This window comes from Taurulus bubalis, assembly GCF_910589615.1.
Source record: "Taurulus bubalis genome assembly, chromosome: 5".
NCBI classification, from domain to species: domain Eukaryota; kingdom Metazoa; phylum Chordata; class Actinopteri; order Perciformes; family Cottidae; genus Taurulus; species Taurulus bubalis.
Window position 1 is genome coordinate 582471 of NC_136593.1, and position 21677 is coordinate 604147.

General features: G+C 47.4%; 2 protein-coding genes across 2 annotated transcripts in view; both read left to right on the plus strand.

The window, feature by feature from the left end:
• Positions 1-5986: 5986 nt before the first annotated feature.
• Positions 5987-12858, plus strand: psmf1 (proteasome inhibitor subunit 1). The gene is made up of 7 exons (XM_079218959.1): positions 5987-6159; positions 8751-8900; positions 9764-9846; positions 10828-11016; positions 11300-11356; positions 11987-12148; positions 12598-12858. Exons 1-7 carry the CDS (start codon positions 6031-6033, stop codon positions 12647-12649), a joined length of 822 nt encoding a protein of 273 aa, XP_079075085.1. The 5' UTR covers positions 5987-6030; the 3' UTR covers positions 12650-12858.
• Positions 12859-13368: 510 nt separating this feature from the next.
• Positions 13369-21677, plus strand: part of rbl1 (retinoblastoma-like 1 (p107)) — a gene marked incomplete at its 5' end in the record, with an annotated part of 21256 nt that continues 12947 nt past the window's right edge. The window contains 8 exons of the mRNA XM_079217859.1: positions 13369-13530; positions 16093-16226; positions 17315-17518; positions 17712-17776; positions 17930-18058; positions 18182-18336; positions 18415-18479; positions 18591-18765. Of these exons, the coding sequence (XP_079073985.1) occupies positions 13369-13530; positions 16093-16226; positions 17315-17518; positions 17712-17776; positions 17930-18058; positions 18182-18336; positions 18415-18479; positions 18591-18765 (1089 nt within the window). The remainder of the gene's footprint in view (positions 13531-16092; positions 16227-17314; positions 17519-17711; positions 17777-17929; positions 18059-18181; positions 18337-18414; positions 18480-18590; positions 18766-21677) is intronic.

Below are 21677 nucleotides of genomic sequence, written 5' to 3' on the forward strand. Positions count from 1 at the left end.
TTCATCTTTTGTCGCGAAGCAACCGGAACGGAAATAATATAAATAAATACTTTGAGGGTGAGCAGATGGTGTTTAATACTTTTATAATTAGTTATTATTTGTGTTATTATTATTATTATTGATGTTACATTGTAAATTATGATGGTTTACATGTATAATTATGTTATGATCTGGAAAGTGGAAGTGGAAGCGGACACATTAATCTGAACATGTTTCACTCCGGGGATCTTTGTGCGCTGGATCAGAACGCACTTCTTATTTTGAAAGGTGCCTTGTTGGTTGTAGGATGAGCGGATGAAGCGGTGACGCAGTGAGGCTTCTTCCTGTTGGGCCCGAAAAGGACCCGAAGCTTCACGGCGAAGACGAACAGCGACATCTGGTGGCCGACTGGAGTCAACGCAGCCGCTTGTTCCTCATCTCTGACGGACAGCTCCTCTACAGCTTGTGTTCTTCACGGGTTCCATGTTCTAAACCAGTGATTGTCAACCAGCGTGCCGTGACAGATCGTCAGGTGTGCCGTGAGAAAATTTCCAATTTCACTTAATTGGTCCAAAAAAATATTATTTAGCTGCCGCAAATAATTTTCCATTGTTGAGCGTCCGAGCTGCAATACAGTGTCTGGCCTAGTAGTTTCCTATAGAACAGGTCTGCACCTTGTTCTGCTATAAACAAACTACACGGCCGTATGTTGTTGATCGTACACGACAGCTCGTCATTTCTGGGTCGCGTTACAACTCTTTCCTCCCCGATGCGATGCACACAGGAGACACAGTGGACAGAGAGCTGTCACTATTTTAAGCTATGAGCTCTCATGTCTAAAGCCCAACAGTTAAGGTATTTGTAGGTCAAGACAAACGTCCAACAGGCTGCAGCCTGGAGATCCATCAATGACGTTTCTGACGTTTCTGAGGCTCTGGAAATATTCTTCCAAAAGCCCGAAAAACACACTGCAGTGACAAAGCCTGCTCACTTTGTGGTCATCATTAAAATAAATGAACACCATGTTTCCTTAAAGTCAGTAGTTATCAAACTGGGGCGCATTACAGGTGGGGCGCAAGAGGAAATGCTGGTTTTACCGTACGCCGTTAACGGGTCACATGCGCATGTACGACTCGCCGATTCTTGTCATTTCGCCAAAAGCCGATCTTCATGAGATCTCCGTGAGGTCGTCTTTTCAACATGGAGCATGAACTGAGAACGGCTGCATCAAATCTACCTCGTTTTAAAAAGAGTTGTAGAGGAAAGCAGCTCACTGCAGCCACTATTAATGATGCAACGTTATGCTCACACATCTGCACTCATCTGTTTTGCAAAAAAATAGCTTGTTGTTTTCCACAATAAGATATTTAGTTGTAACTAAATATTAGTTATTTTTTGCACGGATATAACTTTATTTTAATTTTTCTAACAAAGTGATAACACATTTGTTTTTCTCTGATGGAGCAATCTGGTTTAATTGAAAGTGATTTCAATGTTCTATTATTTATAAAAGCACAGATGGAGTCACTAGTACTGTGAAGTATTACTTTGTAGTACTGTGAAGTATTACTTTGTAGTACTGTGAAGTATTACTTTGTAGCAGTGACGTGCGGTCAGGGGAGGCAGTGCCTCACCTGCGATCATGCAAAGAAAGAAAATATATAATGAAAAAATAATTTTAATTGTTTAAATTTTAATTTTTCATTTAGCCTCACCAATTTTGATTATTTTTTCTTCAAAATCGCTGAATTTTTGCAATTTCACGTTCAAATGCCCGGAAGCGAAGCCGGTGAGGCAGCAGCGGGCTGTGCCTCCCCTGGATTGCGCAATCCCTCGTTAACTGCTCTGTCTGCCGTGCGGTCAGAGCGCGTTCCTGTCTGGTTCAAACACGTTTGTGCAGAAGGACCGGCGCATGGATTTCATTTATAAGTAAAGGTAAGACAGTACTCCTCCAATGAATCGCCACCTTAACGTGGTGGAGGAGTTTGAGTGGCTCAGTGATCCTGGGAGCTATGTTGTCCGGGGCGTCAGCCCCTGGTAGGGTCTCCCAAGGCAAACAGGTCTCGGGGGAGAGCCCAGACTAAGAGCGATTCAAAAAACCCTGATGATGTACGGCCCACGGAATGAAGCTACCTCGCCCGGACAAGGGACACCGGGGCACCCTCCCGGAGCCAGACCCGGGAGGGGAGCTCGACGGCGAGCGTCTGGTGGCCGGGCTTTCGCCCATGGGGCCCGGTCGGGCTCAGCCCGAAAAAAAATCATGGACCAGCAACCCTGTGGACTCACCACCCGCGGGGAGAATTATCGGGGTCGGGTGCTATGCAGACCGGGCGGCGGGCCAGGCAGGAGACCTGGGCGAGCCGATCACCGGCAGCATAGACTAGCTCTAGGGACGTGGAACGTCACCTCGCTAGCGGGGAAAGAGCCGGAGCTGGTGCAGGAGGTGGAGCGGTACCAGCTAGATTTAGTTGGGCTCACCTCCACGCACAGCATGGGCTCTGGAACCAAGCTCCTGGAGAAGGGTTGGACTTTGTCCTTTTCTGGAGTTGCCCAGGGTGAGAGGCGCCGGGCGGGAGTGGGGATACTCACGAGCCCCCGGCTGAGCGCCGCTATGTTGGAGTTTTCCCCGGAGAACGAGAGGGTCGCCTCCCTGCGCCTACGGGTTGCAGGGAGTAAAGCTCTGACTGTTGTTTGTGCTTATGCACCGAACAGCAGTTCGGAGTATCCGGCCTTCTTGGAGTCGGTGGGAGGGGTCCTGGAAAGGGCGCCGCCTGCCGACTCCATAGTTCTCCTGGGAGACTTCAACGCTCATGTGGGCAATGACAGAGAAACCTGGCGGGGCGTGATTGGGAGGAACGGCTTGCCCGATCTGAACCCGAATGGTGTTTTGTTGTTGGACTTCTGTGCTAGCCACAGTTTGTCCAGAACGAACACCATGTTCGAGCATAAGGTGGCTCATAAGTGTACCTGGTACCAGAACACCTTAGGCCGGAGATCAATGATCGACTTTGTAGTCGTATCATCTGATCTGCGGCCGTATGTCTTGGACACTCGGGTGAAGAGAGGAGCAGAGCTGTCAACTGATCACCACCTGGTGGTGAGTTGGATCAGATGGCGGGGGAGTCGGCTAGAAAGACCTGGCAAGCCCAAACGTGTAGTGAGGGTGAACTGGGAACGTCTGGCGGAGGATCCTGTCCGGGAGGTCTTCAACTCCCACCTCCGGAAGAACTTCTCACAAATCCCGAGGGAGGCTGGGAACTGCTGACCCGGACTGGGGATATCGTCGGGCGGTGGAAAGAGCACTTTGAGGAACTCCTAAACCCGGCTAACATGTCCCCCGGAGAGGGGGGCAGCGCCGGAAGTCTTTGGGGTGGTTTCTCCCATATCCCTGGCAGAGGTCGCTAAGGTAGTCAAAAAGCTCCTTGGTGGCAAGGCGCCAGGGGTGGATGAGATCCGCCCTGAGATGCTGAAAGCGCTGGACATTGTTGGGCTGTCTTGGTTGACACGCCTTTTCAGTGTCGCATGGGGGTCGGGAACAGTGCCCATGGACTGGCAGACCGGGGTGGTGGTTCCCATCTTCAAGAAGGGGGACCGGAGAGTGTGCTCAAACTATCGTGGCATCACACTGCTCAGCCTCCCGGGAAAAGCTTATGCCAGGGTGCTGGAAGGGAGGCTCCGACCGCTTGTCGAACCTCAGATTCAAGACGAGCAGTGCGGATTCCGTCCCGGTCGTGGAACAGTGGACCAGCTCTTTACCCTTGCAAGACTACTGGAGGGGTCCTGGGAGTTTGCCCAACCAGTCTACGTGTGCTTTGTGGACTTGGAGAAGGCTTTCGACCGGGTCCCTCGGGGGTTTTTGTGGGGGGTGCTGCGGGAGTATGGGGTGCCGGACCCGTTGGCACGGGCCATCCGGTCTCTGTACGCCTGCAGTAGGAGCTGTGTTCGTATCCTCGGTAGTAAGTCAGACACGTTCCCGGTGGGTGTTGGCCTCCGCCAGGGCTGCCCTTTATCACCGGTCCTGTTCGTGACCTTCATGGACAGGATATCTAGGCGCAGCCAGGGGGCGGAGAGGATCCGGTTCGGGAGTCTCGGGATCGCCTCTCTGCTATTCGCGGATGATGTGGTCCTGTTTGCCTCCTCGGATTGTGACCTCCAGCATTCACTGGGGCGTTTTGCAACCGAGTGTGAAGCGGCAGGGAAGAGAGTTAGCGCCTCCAAATCTGAGGCCATGGTGCTCTGCCGGAAACCGGTGGATTGCTCCCTCCAGGTGGGGACAAACTGCCTACCCCAAGCGAAGGAGTTCAAGTATCTCGGGGTCTTGTTCACGAGTGAGGGTAAGGTGGAGCGGGAGATCGACAGACGGATCGGTGCGGCTGCAGCAGTAAAACAGGCGCTGTACCGGTCCGTCCTGGTGAAGAGGAGCTGAGCCGGAAGGCGAAGCTCTCCATTTACTGGTCGGTCTATGTTCCAACCCTCACCTATGGTCACGAACTCTGGGTCGTGACCGAAAGAACGAGATCTCGAATACAAGCGGCTGAAATGAGCTTCCTCCGCAGGGTGGCCGGGCTCACCCTTAGAGATAGGGTAAGGAGCTCGGACATCAGGAGGAGCTTGGAGTCGAGTCGCTGCTCCTTCGTGTCGAAAGGAGTCAGCTGAGGTGGTTCAGCATCTAGTCAGGATGCCTCCTGGACGCCTCCCATTAGAGGTTTTCCAGGCACGTCCAACTGGTAGGAGACCCCGGGGAAGACCGAGGACACGCTGGAGGGATTATATCTCCCGGCTGGCCTTGGAACGCCTCGGGATCCCCCAGAATGAGCTGGAAAGTGTTGCGGGTGAGAGGGAAGCCTGGGTCGGCCTGCTGAACCTGCTGCCACCGCGACCCGACCCCGGATAAGTGGCTGATAATGGATGGATGGTAAGACAGCGATAACATTTTTTTTGTTTTGGTTTTTAATGAAATGTGCATTTTGTGGGCTACAGTTTGTATGTGTAAAGAATGCAGAAATTAAACACAACCCGTAAACTACTGGCAATAAAATGGCAAATAATCTACGCTGAGCACATATGTTTGTAAATGTGATTCTGATGAAGTCAGTGCCTCACCAGCTATAGACCTCACCGCACGTCACTGCTCTGTAGTCTGTGAGGTGCCACGATGTGGTCTGTCCTCCCCCCCTAAAGCTGTGAACCAGGGGAAACACTGAATACTGTGACATTCTGTCACTTTTTGGGTGGTTGGTGTGCCGCGGGATTTTTTTATTGTAGAAAATGTGCCGCGGCTCAAAAAAGGTTGAGAAACACTGAACTAAACAAGCACTAGCGGCGCTGCTCTGTGGCTCACATGCAGTACAACTAAATGCAGGTCAGTAACGACACGGCGGGTCATGGTGGGATTCGATCCTCCACACAGAACGGAAAGGTTCACTTCCGTGCGCGTAACCCACCAGAATATAGAGAAACATCCATAAACATTTTTATATATTTTTCCCGGCTCTAAAGTTGGTCTGGTATCGTTTACCCATCTCTAGTTGAATCTCACAGAATGAATGACGACGCTTATGGATGGAAAGCTTATTGTAAAACCCTGTATAATGTTCAACAAAAAGATATCATGAATGTTTCCTGAAGTTTAATAAAAGTTGATTGTTGATTGTTTCAAAGATGAAATGATCCCGAGCTCGACTTTAAATAAAACGTATAATTCAACAATTGTTACCAGAACCATCACTCCTACAGCATCCAGTAATACCAGGCTCTAGTTTATAATATAATAACAATACATATTCATAATATTTTATGTATATACATATATATAAAATGTAGCGTTATTACTTTATTATTTCTGCTTCATGACGTTGAAGAACCTAAACCTGAATGAGTCGAGCTTTCAAATGATGGATTTATTGTCAGTTGTAGTTGAGCCTTTACGCTGAAGGGGTCCGACCGGAAGTGGTTGCTGTAAGTGGGAACTTAACGTCGTAAAGCTGCCGTGAAGACTTTCGTTTTCCTTTCCCCGCGGAGGGGACGCAGTGACGGCTCAGACGACCCAACATGGCGGGCCTGGAGGTGCTGTACTCCTGCGTGGGCGGCAGCGTCACCTGCCCGCAGGACGCCGTGGTGTGCTTCGTGCACTGGGAGATGATCAAGAGCGGATCCAGGTGCATCGGCTCTGGAGACGAGGTGAGCTGGTGGCCCACGTGACCTCAAATGACGTCACGGGTCGACGAGCTGACGAGGTTGACGGAAGTTGAACCCGATTTTAATACGAAATACCGGCCGCTTCGTGGAATACTTTCCCGCCGAGTTGAAGCGCTGCTCTTAACCCGTTGGAGTGAATATGTGAGGTCATATTTCACTACTTATTGATCCGTGAGTGACGGGAAGACATTAAACGGTATTGTTTTCCAACGGGCTCCTGTCTGCCTCCCGGCCCGGTGTTCCGGGCTAACAGGCCACCGTGCTAACTGGTGACGTTCAGCCGAACGCGCTGGTGTTGCCATGGTGACCACAGCTTTGTGTAGTTTGTATATGACTCGTATACATGTATAACCCTTACATATTAAAACATGACTCGTATACATGTATAACCCTTACATATTAAAGCATGACGCGATGGAGGAGCACTGCTACGTGTCAGCAGGTAACACGGTCACGTGTCAAACCGGAACACCGGCTGCACCGGCAGGTGTAATGACGTCATCTTTAGCTGACCTGTCCTACTAAACAGCATCACGGGGAGTAAAGTACTACGTGTACCCCTGAGATGTAGTACAGTACTATGTGTACCCCTGAGATGTAGTACAGTACTATGTGTACCCCTGAGATGTAGTACAGTACTATGTGTACCCCTGAGATGTAGTACAGTACTACGTGTACCTCTGAAACGTAGTACAGTACTCGTGTACCTCCTACGTAAAGTAGAAGTACTCGTGTACCTCCTACGTGAAGTAGAAGTACTCCTGTACCTCCTGGATGAAGTAGAAGTACTTGTGTACCTCCTACGTGAAGTAGAAGTACTCCTGTACCTCCTGGATGAAGTAGAAGTACTTGTGTACCTCCTACGTGAAGTAGAAGTACTCGTGTACCTCCTACATGAAGTAGAAGTACTCGTGTACCTCCTACGTGAAGTAGAAGTACTCGTGTACCTCCTGGATGAAGTAGAAGTACTCGTGTACCTCCTGGATGAAGTAGAAGTACTCGTGTACCTCCTACATGAAGTAGAAGTACTCGTGTACCTCCTACATGAAGTAGAAGTACTCGTGTACCTCCTACATGAAGTAGAAGTACTCGTGTATCTCCTACATGAAGTAGAAGTACTCGTGTACCTCCTACATGAAGTAGAAGTACTCGTGTATCTCCTACATGAAGTAGAAGTACTCGTGTATCTCCTACGTGAAGTAGAAGTACTAGTGTACCTCCTGGATGAAGTAGAAGTACTTGTGTACCTCCTACGTGAAGTAGAAGTACTCGTGTACCTCCTGGATGAAGTAGAAGTACTAGTGTACCTCCTACGTGAAGTAGAAGTACTAGTGTACCTCCTACGTGAAGTAGAAGTACTAGTGTACCTCCTACATGAAGTAGAAGTACTCGTGTACCTCCTACGTGAAGTAGAAGTACTCGTGTACCTCCTGGATGAAGTAGAAGTACTTGTGTACCTCCTACGTGAAGTAGAAGTACTTGTGTACCTCCTACGTGAAGTAGAAGTACTCGTGTACCTCCTGGATGAAGTAGAAGTACTTGTGTACCTCCTACGTGAAGTAGAAGTACTCGTGTACCTCCTACGTGAAGTAGAAGTACTCGTGTACCTCCTACGTGAAGTAGAAGTACTCGTGTACCTCCTACATGAAGTAGAAGTACTCGTGTACCTCCTACATGAAGTAGAAGTACTCGTGTACCTCCTGGATGAAGTAGAAGTACTCGTGTACCTCCTACATGAAGTAGAAGTACTCGTGTACCTCCTACATGAAGTAGAAGTACTCGTGTACCTCCTGGATGAAGTAGAAGTACTCGTGTACCTCCTACGTGAAGTAGATGTACTCGTGTACCTCCTACATGAAGTAGAAGTACTCGTGTACCTCCTGGATGAAGTAGAAGTACTCGTGTACCTCCTGGATGAAGTAGAAGTACTCGTGTACCTCCTGGATGAAGTAGAAGTACTCGTGTACCTCCTACATGAAGTAGAAGTACTCGTGTACCTCCTGGATGAAGTAGAAGTACTCGTGTACCTCCTACATGAAGTAGAAGTACTCGTGTACCTCCTACGTGAAGTAGAAGTACTTGTGTACCTCCTACGTGAAGTAGAAGTACTCGTGTACCTCCTACATGAAGTAGAAGTACTCGTGTACCTCCTACATGAAGTAGAAGTACTCGTGTACCTCCTACATGAAGTAGAAGTACTCGTGTACCTCCTACATGAAGTAGAAGTACTCGTGTACCTCCTACATGAAGTAGAAGTACTCGTGTACCTCCTACTTGAAGTAGAAGTACTCGTGTACCTCCTACGTGAAGTAGAAGTACTCGTGTACCTCCTACGTGAAGTAGAAGTACTCGTGTACCTCCTACGTGAAGTAGAAGTACTCGTGTACCTCCTACATGAAGTAGAAGTACTCGTGTACCTCCTACATGAAGTAGAAGTACTCGTGTACCTCCTGGATGAAGTAGAAGTACTCGTGTACCTCCTACATGAAGTAGAAGTACTCGTGTACCTCCTACATGAAGTAGAAGTACTTGTGTACCTCCTGGATGAAGTAGAAGTACTCGTGTCCCTGCAGCCCCTCAGCAGTGACCGGCGGTCGGAGCTCCTCCCTGTGGACTGGAGCAGCAACAAGGAGCTCTACAGCCTGAGGTACGAGTCCAGAGCCGGAGACGCTCAGCTGCTCAAGGCCATCGCCGTGGACTCCACCCTGATCTTCAACCTGATGGTAGGAGCACCGAGTCCCCCTACCCGAGTCCCCCTACCCTCACCGAGTCCCCCTACCCGAGTCCCCCTACCCTCACCGAGTCCCCCTACCCGAGTCCCCCTACCCGAGTCCCCCTACCTTCACCGAGTCCCCCTCATCTGAGTAGTAGAAGTCTCTAGTGGTCTCCAAAAGTGTAGAAGTCTTTAGAAGTGTAGAAATAGAAGTGTAAAAGCCTCTAGTGGTCTCTAGAAGTAGAAGTCTCTAGAAGTAGAAGTCTCTAGAAGTGTAGTGGTCTCTAGAAGTAGAAGTCTCTAGAAGTGTAGTGGTCTCTAGAAGTAGAAGTCTCTAGAAGTGTAGTGGTCTCTAGAAGTGTAGAAGTCTCTAGAAGTGTAGTGGTCTCTAGAAGTCTCTAGAAGTAGAAGTCTCTAGAAGTAGAAGTCTCTAGAAGTGTAGAAGTCTCTAGAAGTGTAGTGGTCTCTAGAAGTCTCTAGAAGTAGAAGTGTAGTGGTCTCTAGAAGTAGAAGTCTCTAGAAGTAGAAGTCTCTAGAAGTGTAGAAGTCTCTAAAAGTGTAGTGGTCTCTAGAAGTCTCTCGAAGTAGAAGTCTCTAGAAGTAGAAGTGTAGATGTCTCTAGAAGTGTAGTGGTCTCTAGAAGTAGTAGTCTCTAGAAGTAGAAGTCTCTAGAAGTGGAGAAGTCTCTAGAAGTGTAGAGGTCTCTAGAAGTAGAAGTCTGAAGGGGGTCTTTTAAGGTATCCAGGTGTCTATAGTCACATCATGGACACTAATGGTGTGTTTTATTTTGAAAAACGGATGTGTAACAGCTGTGCTCTCGTGTGTGTGTGTGTGTATGTATGTGTGTGTGTGTGTGTGTGTGTGTGTGTGAAGAACTCCGGCACTCAGCAGGTGTCCGACCTGACGGTGAACATCGTGGATCACGTGGACTCTGAGCAGCTGCACACCTTTCACCGGTAACATGTAACAACGCCACCGGTAGCATGTAACAACACCACCGGTAGCATGTAACAACGGCACCGGTAACATGTAACAACACCACCGGTAGCATGTAACAACGCCACCGGTAGCATGTAACAACGCCACCGGTAACATGTAACAACGCCACCGGTAGCATGTAACAACACCACCGGTAGCATGTAACAACGCCACCGGTAGCATGTAACAACGCCACCGGTAGCATGTAACAACGCCACCGGTAGCATGTAACAACACCACCGGTAGCATGTAACAACGCCACCGGTAGCATGTAGCAACGCCACCGGTAGCATGTAGCAACGCCACCGGTAGCATGTAGCAACGCCACCGGTAACATGTAGCAACGCCACCGGTAGCATGTAGCAACGCCACCGGTAACATATAGCAACGCCACCGGTAGCATGTAGCAACGCCACCGGTAGCATGTAGCAACGCCACCGGTAGCATGTAACAACGCCACCGGTAGCATGTAGCAACGCCACCGGTAGCATGTAGCAACGCCACCGGTAACATGTAGCAACGCCACCGGTAGCATGTAGCAACGCCACCGGTAACATGTAACAACGCCACCGGTAGCATGTAGCAACGCCACCGGTAGCATGTAGCAACGCCACCGGTAGCATGTAGCAACGCCACCGGTAACATGTAGCAACGCCACCGGTAGCATGTAGCAACGCCACCGGTAGCATGTAGCAACGCCACCGGTAGCATGTAGCAACGCCACCGGTAGCATGTAGCAACGCCACCGCTAACATGTAGCAACGCCACCGGTAGCATGTAGCAACGCCGTGGTCATCAGGTGACTCTTCATCACATTGAGTCTCGTTTGTCTTGTGATCATGAAGTTGATGAAAAACCTGGTGAAACAGCTTTTATTCTGAAGGCCGCTCTGTCATGTCTACTGTCTCCTGGTGAAACAGCTTTTATTCTGAAGGCCGCTCTCTCTCCTGGGTCTCTAGAGTGTTCAAGGAAGCAGACGGCCTGACGGAGAAGGTGAAGACTCAGCTGCTGCCAGCGGACAGACCCACGGGGCCGAGGAAGAGGAGGGAGGAGGAGGAGGAAGAGGAGGAGCAGAGACAAAGGCGAGAGGACAGCGACCCCCTCCGGGTGCCCAGCCGGCAGCCTCGTCAGGGCCCGCCCCCCCACTGGTCAGTCTGGACCCCTACAGAACCAGTACTGAACCAGTACAGAACCAGTACTCTGAAAGTACTGGTTCTTTCTGCAGTATTTAACTCAGGAACACACGTTTAACCACAAGATATAAGGAGCTAAAGCACGTCAATTATTCATAATATAATAGTAATAATAATGAATATTAGTAATAATAATAATCATGACTACTTAATACTAATTATGAATGATAATAAGTAATAGTAATTACTAATGGATCATAATAATGAATGGTCTTGATCAACGTGGTTCTGGTTTCAGGCGAGACCCCATGGTTCCCCCGTTCGCAGCAGGAGGAGCAGATCTGGACCCCTTCGGGTGAGTCGATAATAATAATCGGGTGGTTTAATTACAGATACTTTAATAGACTGTGGTACATGACCCGTTATTTACACAGGAACTGCTTCCTGTTTCAAGAGTTTCACAATAAAAGCAGTCGAGAACAAGCTGTGGTGAAGTGGCTGATCTCATCGCAGTTCAAAGCTCTTCTGTCAACATTTACTGATCAATAATGTTCTACATCCTGTCATGTGACTTATTGCTAACCTCGTTGACCTGTCATGTGACTTATTGCTAACCTCGTTGACCTGTCATGTGACATATTGCTAACCTCGTTGACCTGTCATGTGACTTATTGCTAACCTCGTTGACCTGTCATGTGACATATTGCTAACCTCGTTGACCTGTCATGTGACATATTGCTAACCTCGTTGACCTGTCATGTGACATATTGCTAACCTCGTTGACCTGTCATGTGACATATTGCTAACCTCGTTGACCTGTCATGTGACATATTGCTAACCTCGTTGACCTGTCATGTGACTTATTGCTAACCTCGTTGACCTGTCATGTGACATATTGCTAACCTCGTTGACCTGTTATGTGACTTATTGCTAACCTCGTTGACCTGTCATGTGACATATAAAACATTGGTCATGTGACCCCCAGGTCTCGGGGCGGCGGCGGCATGATCGTGGACCCGTTGAGGTCTGGGTTCCCTCGCTCCGGGATCGACCCCTCTAGTGGGATCCCAGACATCCTGCCTCCTGGAGCCGTGCCCCCAGGGGCCCGCTTCGACCCGTTTGGACCCGTAGGACGACCCAGACCCAGGTGAGAGACACACACACACACACACACACACACACACACACACACACACACACACAGGTGTATATGTGTGTGTATGTGTGTATAAGATAAGATAAGATAAGATAAGATAATCCTTTATTAGTCCCTCAGTGGGGAAATTACAGGAATACAGCAGCACTGCTCACAAGTGAATAAAGAGTAAAGAATAATAAAATAAAATCAAGTAATATAAATAAATATAAATAAGCAGTAAAACAGTAGAATATTAATATACAGACAGGATAGAAAAGTATATATACAAAGTACTTAAACGTATGTATGTATGTATGTATGTATAAACCATCTTTTAAACATACAAACGTCACTATTACATGAAGCTAGAAACATTTCAACAGAACTCAAACATCACGATGATGTGGCTTCTTCTTCTTCTTCTCCTCTTCCTCCTCCTCTTCCTCCTCTTCCTCCAGGCCGGACCCGGACCACATGCCCCCGCCCGGCTACGATGACATGTTCATGTAGGACTTCCTGCTTCACGCTCACCGCTTCCTGTCCTGCAGCCAATCGGTGCCCAGGGGAAGTTCTCCCCTTCAGCTGCTTTGAACTAATAAACTGGTGTTCTACTGGTTCCCTCCTTTAGATCAGGCTCATGTATTCAGTTACATTTCTCTTGAACATCTGGTTCTTTGCAGGTGTTTTTGTTTGATTGTTGAATAAACCATAAAAATCTCTGTCGTCTGTTTTTGTGCAGAAAAGATTGTAACATTTAATGTTGGAATCAGAATAGTTTCAGTGCAGACACGATGAGGCTCATAACAACACAGTACTATGTCTTGTACGCAGCAGTGGGGGAGGGGCGTAACCGCTCTTTTATCTTACAGTTTATTGAGTTTGTTTTGTTGAATTTGTTAAAATGTATAAATGCATTTCGTCTTTTCTTTTAAATAATACAAGTACTAGACATCCCACTCCACACCAGATAGTGGCGGTAATGCACACATTCAGTGGTTTGCCAACCGCCGAAAAACCTCCGAGAAGAAGAACGCTCTCCCCCCCCCCCGCTTCTGATTGGTCGAAGCCGGCTTGTTTTCCCGCCAACGCGCTGCATTGTGGGGGATGGTGAGCGGAAGTCCGCCGGGTGGCGTAGCGTGTGTTTGTGTGTGTTCGTGGGGAGCGCTGCATTTTAACCCGGTGGAGGATATACGCTCGTTTTAAACCACCCGTACGCCGGCGGCAGCGCCATGCGGGGAGAGGAGTCGTCGGACTCGGAGTCGGGCCGCATGGAGGACAGCTCGGTGCGCAGCGGCCTGGACGCGCTGTGCCAGGAGCTCAACATGGACGCGCACACGGCCGCGGAGACCATGGACACCTTCACGGCCATCTGGAACACCTACACCCTGGAGGTGAGGCCGCCATAGCGCCCCCGTGACCGCGCTATAGCGTCCCCGTGACCGCGCCATAACGTCCCGTCACAACACGAGCGCGTTCACACAAACACCTCTAATAAGCGGAGCAGCGCGCGACAGTAACACGTGGAGTTAAAGGGCGTCGTCATCGTCTGACGTGCATCTGTCTGTTGTTCTTTAAACGACGTCTGTAAACACCGCAGGTTCCCTGAACGCAACACGCGTGCTGGCGCTTGTTTACTGGTGTAAAGTACCAGTACAGCTCTTAAGTAGGACTCTGAGGTACTTTTACTGCACCCCGTTTATTTTATGTTTTTAGTTACTTTGCATTAATAATACCATGTATAGCCCACCGATAATAAGTGTCTAGAATATCTGTAAACACCGCAGGTTCCTGAACGCAACACGCGCGCAGAAGATTGTTTACGTCCACTGGTAGAAAGTAGTTCTGAGGTACTTGACGTTACTTGAATATGTACTTTTAAGGCGCTCCCGTTTATCTTGTGTATTTAGTTACTTTAAAGATTCATAATAAAATATATTAGGACTTATTACACGTGATATGACATGTGACATGACTTTTGTAGACTTGTTATGGTGTGACATGTCGCAACATAACAAGTCAACATAAGTCATAACATGCCACAACACAACATGTCACAAGTCACAACACAACAAATCATAACATGTCACATGTCACAACAAGTCATAACAAGTCACAACATAACAAGTCACAACATGTCACTACATAACAAGTCATAACATGTCACAACATAGCAAATCATAACAAGTCATAACATGTCACAACATAGCAAATCATAACATGTCACAACATAGCAAGTCATACCATGTCACAACATAACATGTCATACCATGTCACAACATAACATGTCATACCATGTCACAACATAACATGTCACAACATAACATGTCACACCATGTCACAACATAACATGTCATAACATGTCACAACATGTCACAACATAACAACTCATAACATGTCACAACATAACAACTCATAACAACTCATAACATGCCACAACTCATAACATGCCACAAGTCATAACATGTCACAACATAACATGTCACAACATAACAAGTCATAACATGTCACAACATAACAAGTCATAACATGTCACAACATAACAAGTCATAACATGTCACAACATAACAAGTCATAACATGTCACAACATGTCATAACATGTCACAACATAACATGCCATTACATGTCACAACATTACATGTCACAGCAAGTCATACCATGTCACAACATAACATGTCACAACATAACAAGTCATACAATGTCACAACATAACAAGTCGTAACAAGTTATAACATAACAAGTCGTAACATGTCACAACATGTCATAACATGTCACAACATAACATGCCATAACATGTCACAACATTACATGTCACAGCAAGTCATACCATGTCACAACATAGCAAGTCATAGCATGTCACAACATAGCAAGTCATAACATGTCACAACATAGCAAGTCATAACATGTCACAACATAGCAAGTCATAACATGTCACAACATAACATGTCATAACATGTCACAACATAACATATAACATGTCACAACATGTCATAACATGTCACAACATAACAAGCCATAACATGTCACAAGTCATAACATGTCACAACATAACAAGTCATAACATGTCACAACATAACAAGTCACAACATAAGTCATAACAAGTCACAACATAACAAGTCATAACATGTCACAAGTCATAACATGTCACAACATAACAAGTTGTAACAAGTCATAACATAACAAGTCGTAACATGTCACATGTCATAACATGTCACAACATAACAAGTCATAACATGTCACAACATAACATGTCACAACATAACAAGTCATAACATAACAAGTCATAACATGTCACAACATAACAAGTCATAACATGTCACAACATAACATGTCATAACATGTCACAACATAACATGTCACAGCAAGTCATAACATGTCATAACATAACATGTCATAACATGTCACAACATAACATGTCACAGCAAGTCATAACATGTCACAACATGTCACAACAAGTCATAACATGTCACAACATAACAAGTCATAACAAGTCACAACATAACAAGTCACAACATAACATGTCGTAACATGTCACAACATAACATGTCACAGCAAGTCATAACATGTCACAACAAGTCATAACATGTCACAACATAACATGTCACAACATAACATGTCACAATAAGTCATAACATGTCACAACAAGTCGTAACATGTCACAACATAACAAGTCGTTACATGTCACAACATAACATGTCACACGTTATGGCTTGTGACATGTTGTGACTTGTGACATGTTATGACTTCATCAGATGTGTCACTTCCTGTGCAGCACGTCATCCTCCGTCCCCCGGAAAAATAATTCCGTAAAAGAAATACAGAATTACATCATGGTTAATCCATATTTTACCGAAAGAGAAAGAAAGTAAATGAACAGAGGAAGAAGGATTCCTCTGTTCTCAGTATTAATGCTTTAGTGGTGATGAAGATGATGGTGATGAAGCTGTGTGTGCAGGGAGAGGTGGGTCACTGGCTGGCCTGCTCGCTCTACGCCGCCTGCAGGAAGGGCTCCACGCCCACGGTGGGGAAGGGCCTCATGGAGGGCAACTGTGTGTCCCTCACCCGCATCCTGAGGACCGCCAAGCTCAGGTCAGTGAAGCAGAGCCTGAACGCACCACGAGAGCACTATCATCTACCTTCAGCTGGTACTCGTGTTCACTGAGCAGAGCCTGAACGCACCACGAGAGCACTATCATCTACCTTCAGCTGGTACTCGTGTTCACTGAGCAGAGCCTGAACGCACCACGAGAACGTAAACATTTACTTTCAGCTGGTACTCATGTTCACTGAGCAGAGCCTGAACGCATCATGTAACTGAAGGGAACCTGTGTTGGTTCTCTGTTAGCTGCTAACGTTGCTAGCTCTCCCCCTGTTGGTTCTGTTAGCGGCTAACGTTACTAGCTCTCACCCTGTTGGTCCTGTTTGCGGCTAACGTTACTAGCTCTCCCCTTGTTGGTTCTGTTCGCGGCTAGCGTTGCTAGCTCTCCCCTTGTTGGTTCTGTTAGCGGCTAACGTTACTAGCTCTCCCCCTGTTGGTTCTGTTCGCGGCTAACGTTACTAGCTCTCCCCCTGTTGGTCCTGTTAGCGGCTAACGTTACTAACTCTCCCCCTGTTGGTTTTGTTAGCGGCTAACGTTACTTGCTCTCCCCCTGTTGGTCCTGTTAGCGGCTAACGTTACTAACTCTCCCCCTGTTGGTTATGTTTGCGGCTAACGTTCCTAACTCTCCCCCTGTTGGTTATGTTTGCGGCTAACATTACTAGCTCTCCCCCTGTTGGTCCTGTTAGCGGCTAACGTTACTAGCTCTACCCCTGTTGGTTCTGTTAGTGGCTAACGTTACTAGCTCTGCCCCTGTTGGTCCTGTTAGCGGCTAACGTTACTAGCTCTCCCCCTATTGGTCCTGTTAGCGGCTAACGTTACTAGCTCTACCCCTGTTGGTCCCGTTAGCGGCAAACGTTACTAACTCTCCTCCTGTTGGTCCTGTTAGCGGCTATTGTTACTAGCTCTCCCCCTGTTGGTTATGTTAGCGGCTAACGTTACTAGCTCTCCCCCTGTTGGTTATGTTAGCGGCTAACGTTACTAGCTCTCCCCCTGTTGGTTATGTTAGCGGCTAACGTTACTAGCTCTCCCCCTGTTGGTTATGTTAGCGGCTAACGTTACTAGCTCTCCCCTCTCCCAGTCTGATCCAGTTCTTCTCCAAGATGAGGAAGTGGGCCGACATGGCTAACCTCCCTCAGGACTTCCGGCTGCGCATGGAGCGTCTGGAGCGCAACTTTGAGGTTTCCACGGTGATCTTCAGGAAGTTTGAGCCCATTTTCATGGACATGTTCCAGAACCCTCAGGGGGGCGGGAGGCCACGGCAGCCACGCAGCAGGAAGCACAGGTACACACACACACACACACACACACACACACACACACACACACACACACAGCACAGGTTAACACCACACCAAAATGCATTCTTTATTCCTCTGATGTGCATCATTTCCAATCGTGTGTCTCTCTCTCTCTGTGTGTGTGTGTGTGTGTGTGTGTGTGTGTGTGTGTGTGTGTGTGTGTGTGTGTGTCTGCAGGCGTCTGCCGTGTCACATCAGCGATGTGTTCAAGTTCTGCTGGACTCTGTTCGTCTACACCAAAGGTACCAAGTCCTGTTTCAGTGAACCTCTTCAGACCTCCAGCGCTTCTCTTAGAGCGGGTTGTGATCTGTGTGTGTGTGTGTGTGTGTGTGTGTGTGTGTGTGTGTGTGTGTGTGTGTGTGTGTGTGTGTGTGTGTGTGTGTGTGTGTGTGAAGGTAACTTCCGGATGATCGGTGACGACCTGGTGAACTCGTACCACCTGCTGCTCTGCTGTCTGGACCTGGTGTTCGGCAACGCGTTGCTCTGCAACAACAGGAAGGACCTCATCAACCCCAGCTTCAGAGGTGTGTGTGTGTGTGTGTCTACATTTCTTTGATAGTAGGACTCTGGTTGTTGTCAGTTTGAACATTGACATCTTTTTGTGTGTGTGTGTGTGTGTGTGTGTGTGTGTGTGTGTGTGTGTGTAGGTCTCCCTCTGTCCCTCCCTGAAGGCCTCGTGTCCTCGTCTCCTCCGTGTGTGTTGGAGCGGTTGTGTGAGCTGCATGACGGTCTGGTGGTCGAGGCCAAAGGCATCAAGCAGCACTACTTCAGGCCCTACATCCAGAAGCTGTTCCACAGACAGGTGCACACACACACACACACACCTCTGTGCGTTCTCTTGTGTTCGTTGAGGTAACTGTTGTGTGTTGTTGCTCATCAGATCCTGAAGGGCAACGAGGATCATTTGACTGAACTACTGGATCCTCAGAGCTTCATCGATAACAAGTAAGCTACTGGTTCTGTCTCCTAATCTGTGTGCCGGGTGAAGAGTCATACAAGTACCTTTCAGAGATGCTGCAGTGTGTAATCGTGTGTGTGTGTGTGTGTTGTGTACAGCAAAGCCATCAACAGGGAGTACGAGGAGTACGTGTTGACGGTGGGAGACTTCGATGAGCGAGTGTTCCTGGGAGCCGACGCCGACGAGGAGATCGGGACTCCGAGGAAAATCGTTCAGGAGCCATCAGCCAATCAGACGACAGCTCAGAGCCAACTGCAACAACACGTAGAGAAGGTACACACACATATATGCACACACACACTGCAACAACACGTAGAGAAGGTACACACACATATATGCACACACACACTGCAACAACACGTAGAGAAGGTACACACACACACTGCAACAACACGTAGAGAAGCTACACACACAACACTGCAACAACACGTAGAGAAGGTACACACACATATATACACACACACTGCAACAACACATAGAGAAGGTACACACACATATATACACACACACACTGCAACAACACATAGAGAAGGTACACACACATATACACACACACACACACTGCAACAACACATAGAGAAGGTACACACACATATATACACACACACACTGCAACAACACGTAGAGAAGGTACACACACACATATACACACACACACTGCAACAACACGTAGAGAAGGTACACACACATATATACACACACACACACTGCAACAACACATAGAGAAGGTACACACACATATATACACACACACTGCAACAACACATAGAGAAGGTACACACACACACATATATACACACACACTGCAACAACACGTAGAGAAGGTACACACACATATACACACACTGCAACAACACATAGAGAAGGTACACACACATATATACACACACACACTGCAACAACACGTAGAGAAGGCACACACACACATACACACACTGCAACAACACGTAGAGAAGGCACAAACACACAGCAACAACACATAGAGAAACTACACACACAAACACACAGCAGCAACACATAGAGAAGGTACACACACAAACACACAGCAACAACACATAGAGAAGGTACACACAAACACACAGCAACAACACGTAGAGAAGTTACACACATATACACACACTGCAACAACACATAGAGAAGGTACACACACAAACACACAGCAACAACACGTAGAGAAGGTACACACACAAACACACAGCAACAACACGTAGAGATGGTACACACACATATACACACACTGCAACAACACGTAGAGAGGGTACACACACATATACACACACACTGCAACAACACGTAGAGAAGGTACACACACATATACACACACACACTGCAACAACACGTAGAGAAGGTACACACACACATATACACACACTGCAACAACACATAGAGAAGGTACAAACACACAGCAACAACACATAGAGAAGGTACACACACAAACACACAGCAGCAACACATAGAGAAGGTACACACAAACACACTGCAACAACACGTAGAGAAGGTACACACACATATACACACACTGCAACAACACGTAGAGAAGGTACACACACACTGCAACAACACGTAGAGAGGGTACACACACATATACACACACTGCAACAACACGTAGAGAGGGTACACACACACTGCAACAACACGTAGAGAGGGTACACACACATATACACACACTGCAACAACACGTAGAGAGGGTACACACACACTGCAACAACACGTAGAGAGGGTATACACACATATACACACACACACTGCAACAACACGTAGAGAGGGTACACACACACTGCAACAACACGTAGAGAGGGTACACACATATACACACACACTGCAACAACACGTAGAGAGGGTACACACACATATACACACACACACACACACTGCAACAACACGTAGAGAAGGTACACACACACACACACACACTGCAACAACACGTAGAGAAGGTACACACACACATATACACACACTGCAACAACACATAGAGAAGGTACAAACACACAGCAACAACACATAGAGAAGGTACACACACAAACACACAGCAGCAACACATAGAGAAGGTACACACACAAACACACTGCAACAACACGTAGAGAAGGTACACACACATATACACACACTGCAACAACACGTAGAGAAGGTACACACACACTGCAACAACACGTAGAGAGGGTACACACACATATACACACACACACTGCAACAACACATAGAGAAGGTACACACACATATACACACACACTGCAACAACACGTAGAGAAGGTACACACACATATACACACACACTGCAACAACACGTAGAGAAGGTACACACACATATACACACACTGCAACAACACGTAGAGAGGGTACACACACATATACACACACACTGCAACAACACGTAGAGAAGGTACACACACATATACACACACTGCAACAACACGTAGAGAGGGTACACACACACTGCAACAACACGTAGAGAGGGTACACACACATATACACACACACACTGCAACAACACGTAGAGAAGGTACACACACATATACACACACTGCAACAACACGTAGAGAAGGTACACACACACTGCAACAACACGTAGAGAGGGTACACACACATATACACACACACACTGCAACAACACATAGAGAAGGTACACACACATATACACACACACTGCAACAACACGTAGAGAAGGTACACACACATATACACACACACTGCAACAACACGTAGAGAAGGTACACACACATATACACACACTGCAACAACACGTAGAGAGGGTACACACACATATACACACACACTGCAACAACACGTAGAGAAGGTACACACACATATACACACACTGCAACAACACGTAGAGAGGGTACACACACTGCAACAACACGTAGAGAGGGTACACACACATATACACACACACACTGCAACAACACGTAGAGAGGGTACACACACACTGCAACAACACGTAGAGAGGGTACACACACATATACACACACACTGCAACAACACGTAGAGAGGGTACACACACATATACACACACACACACACACTGCAACAACACGTAGAGAAGGTACACACACACACTGCAACAACACGTAGAGAAGGTACACACACACACACTGCAACAACACGTAGAGAGGGTACACACACATATACACACACACTGCAACAACACGTAGAGAAGGTACACACACATATACACACACTGCAACAAC

Coding starts and splice junctions, on each gene's coding strand:
- psmf1 (XM_079218959.1), top strand. CDS start 6,031: ATGGCGGGCCTGGAGGTGCTGTACTCCTGCGTGGGCGGCAGCGTCACC. Junction 6,160..8,750: donor GCATCGGCTCTGGAGACGAG/GTGAGCTGGTGG, acceptor GTGTCCCTGCAG/CCCCTCAGCAGTGACCGGCG. Junction 8,901..9,763: donor CCCTGATCTTCAACCTGATG/GTAGGAGCACCG, acceptor GTGTGTGTGAAG/AACTCCGGCACTCAGCAGGT.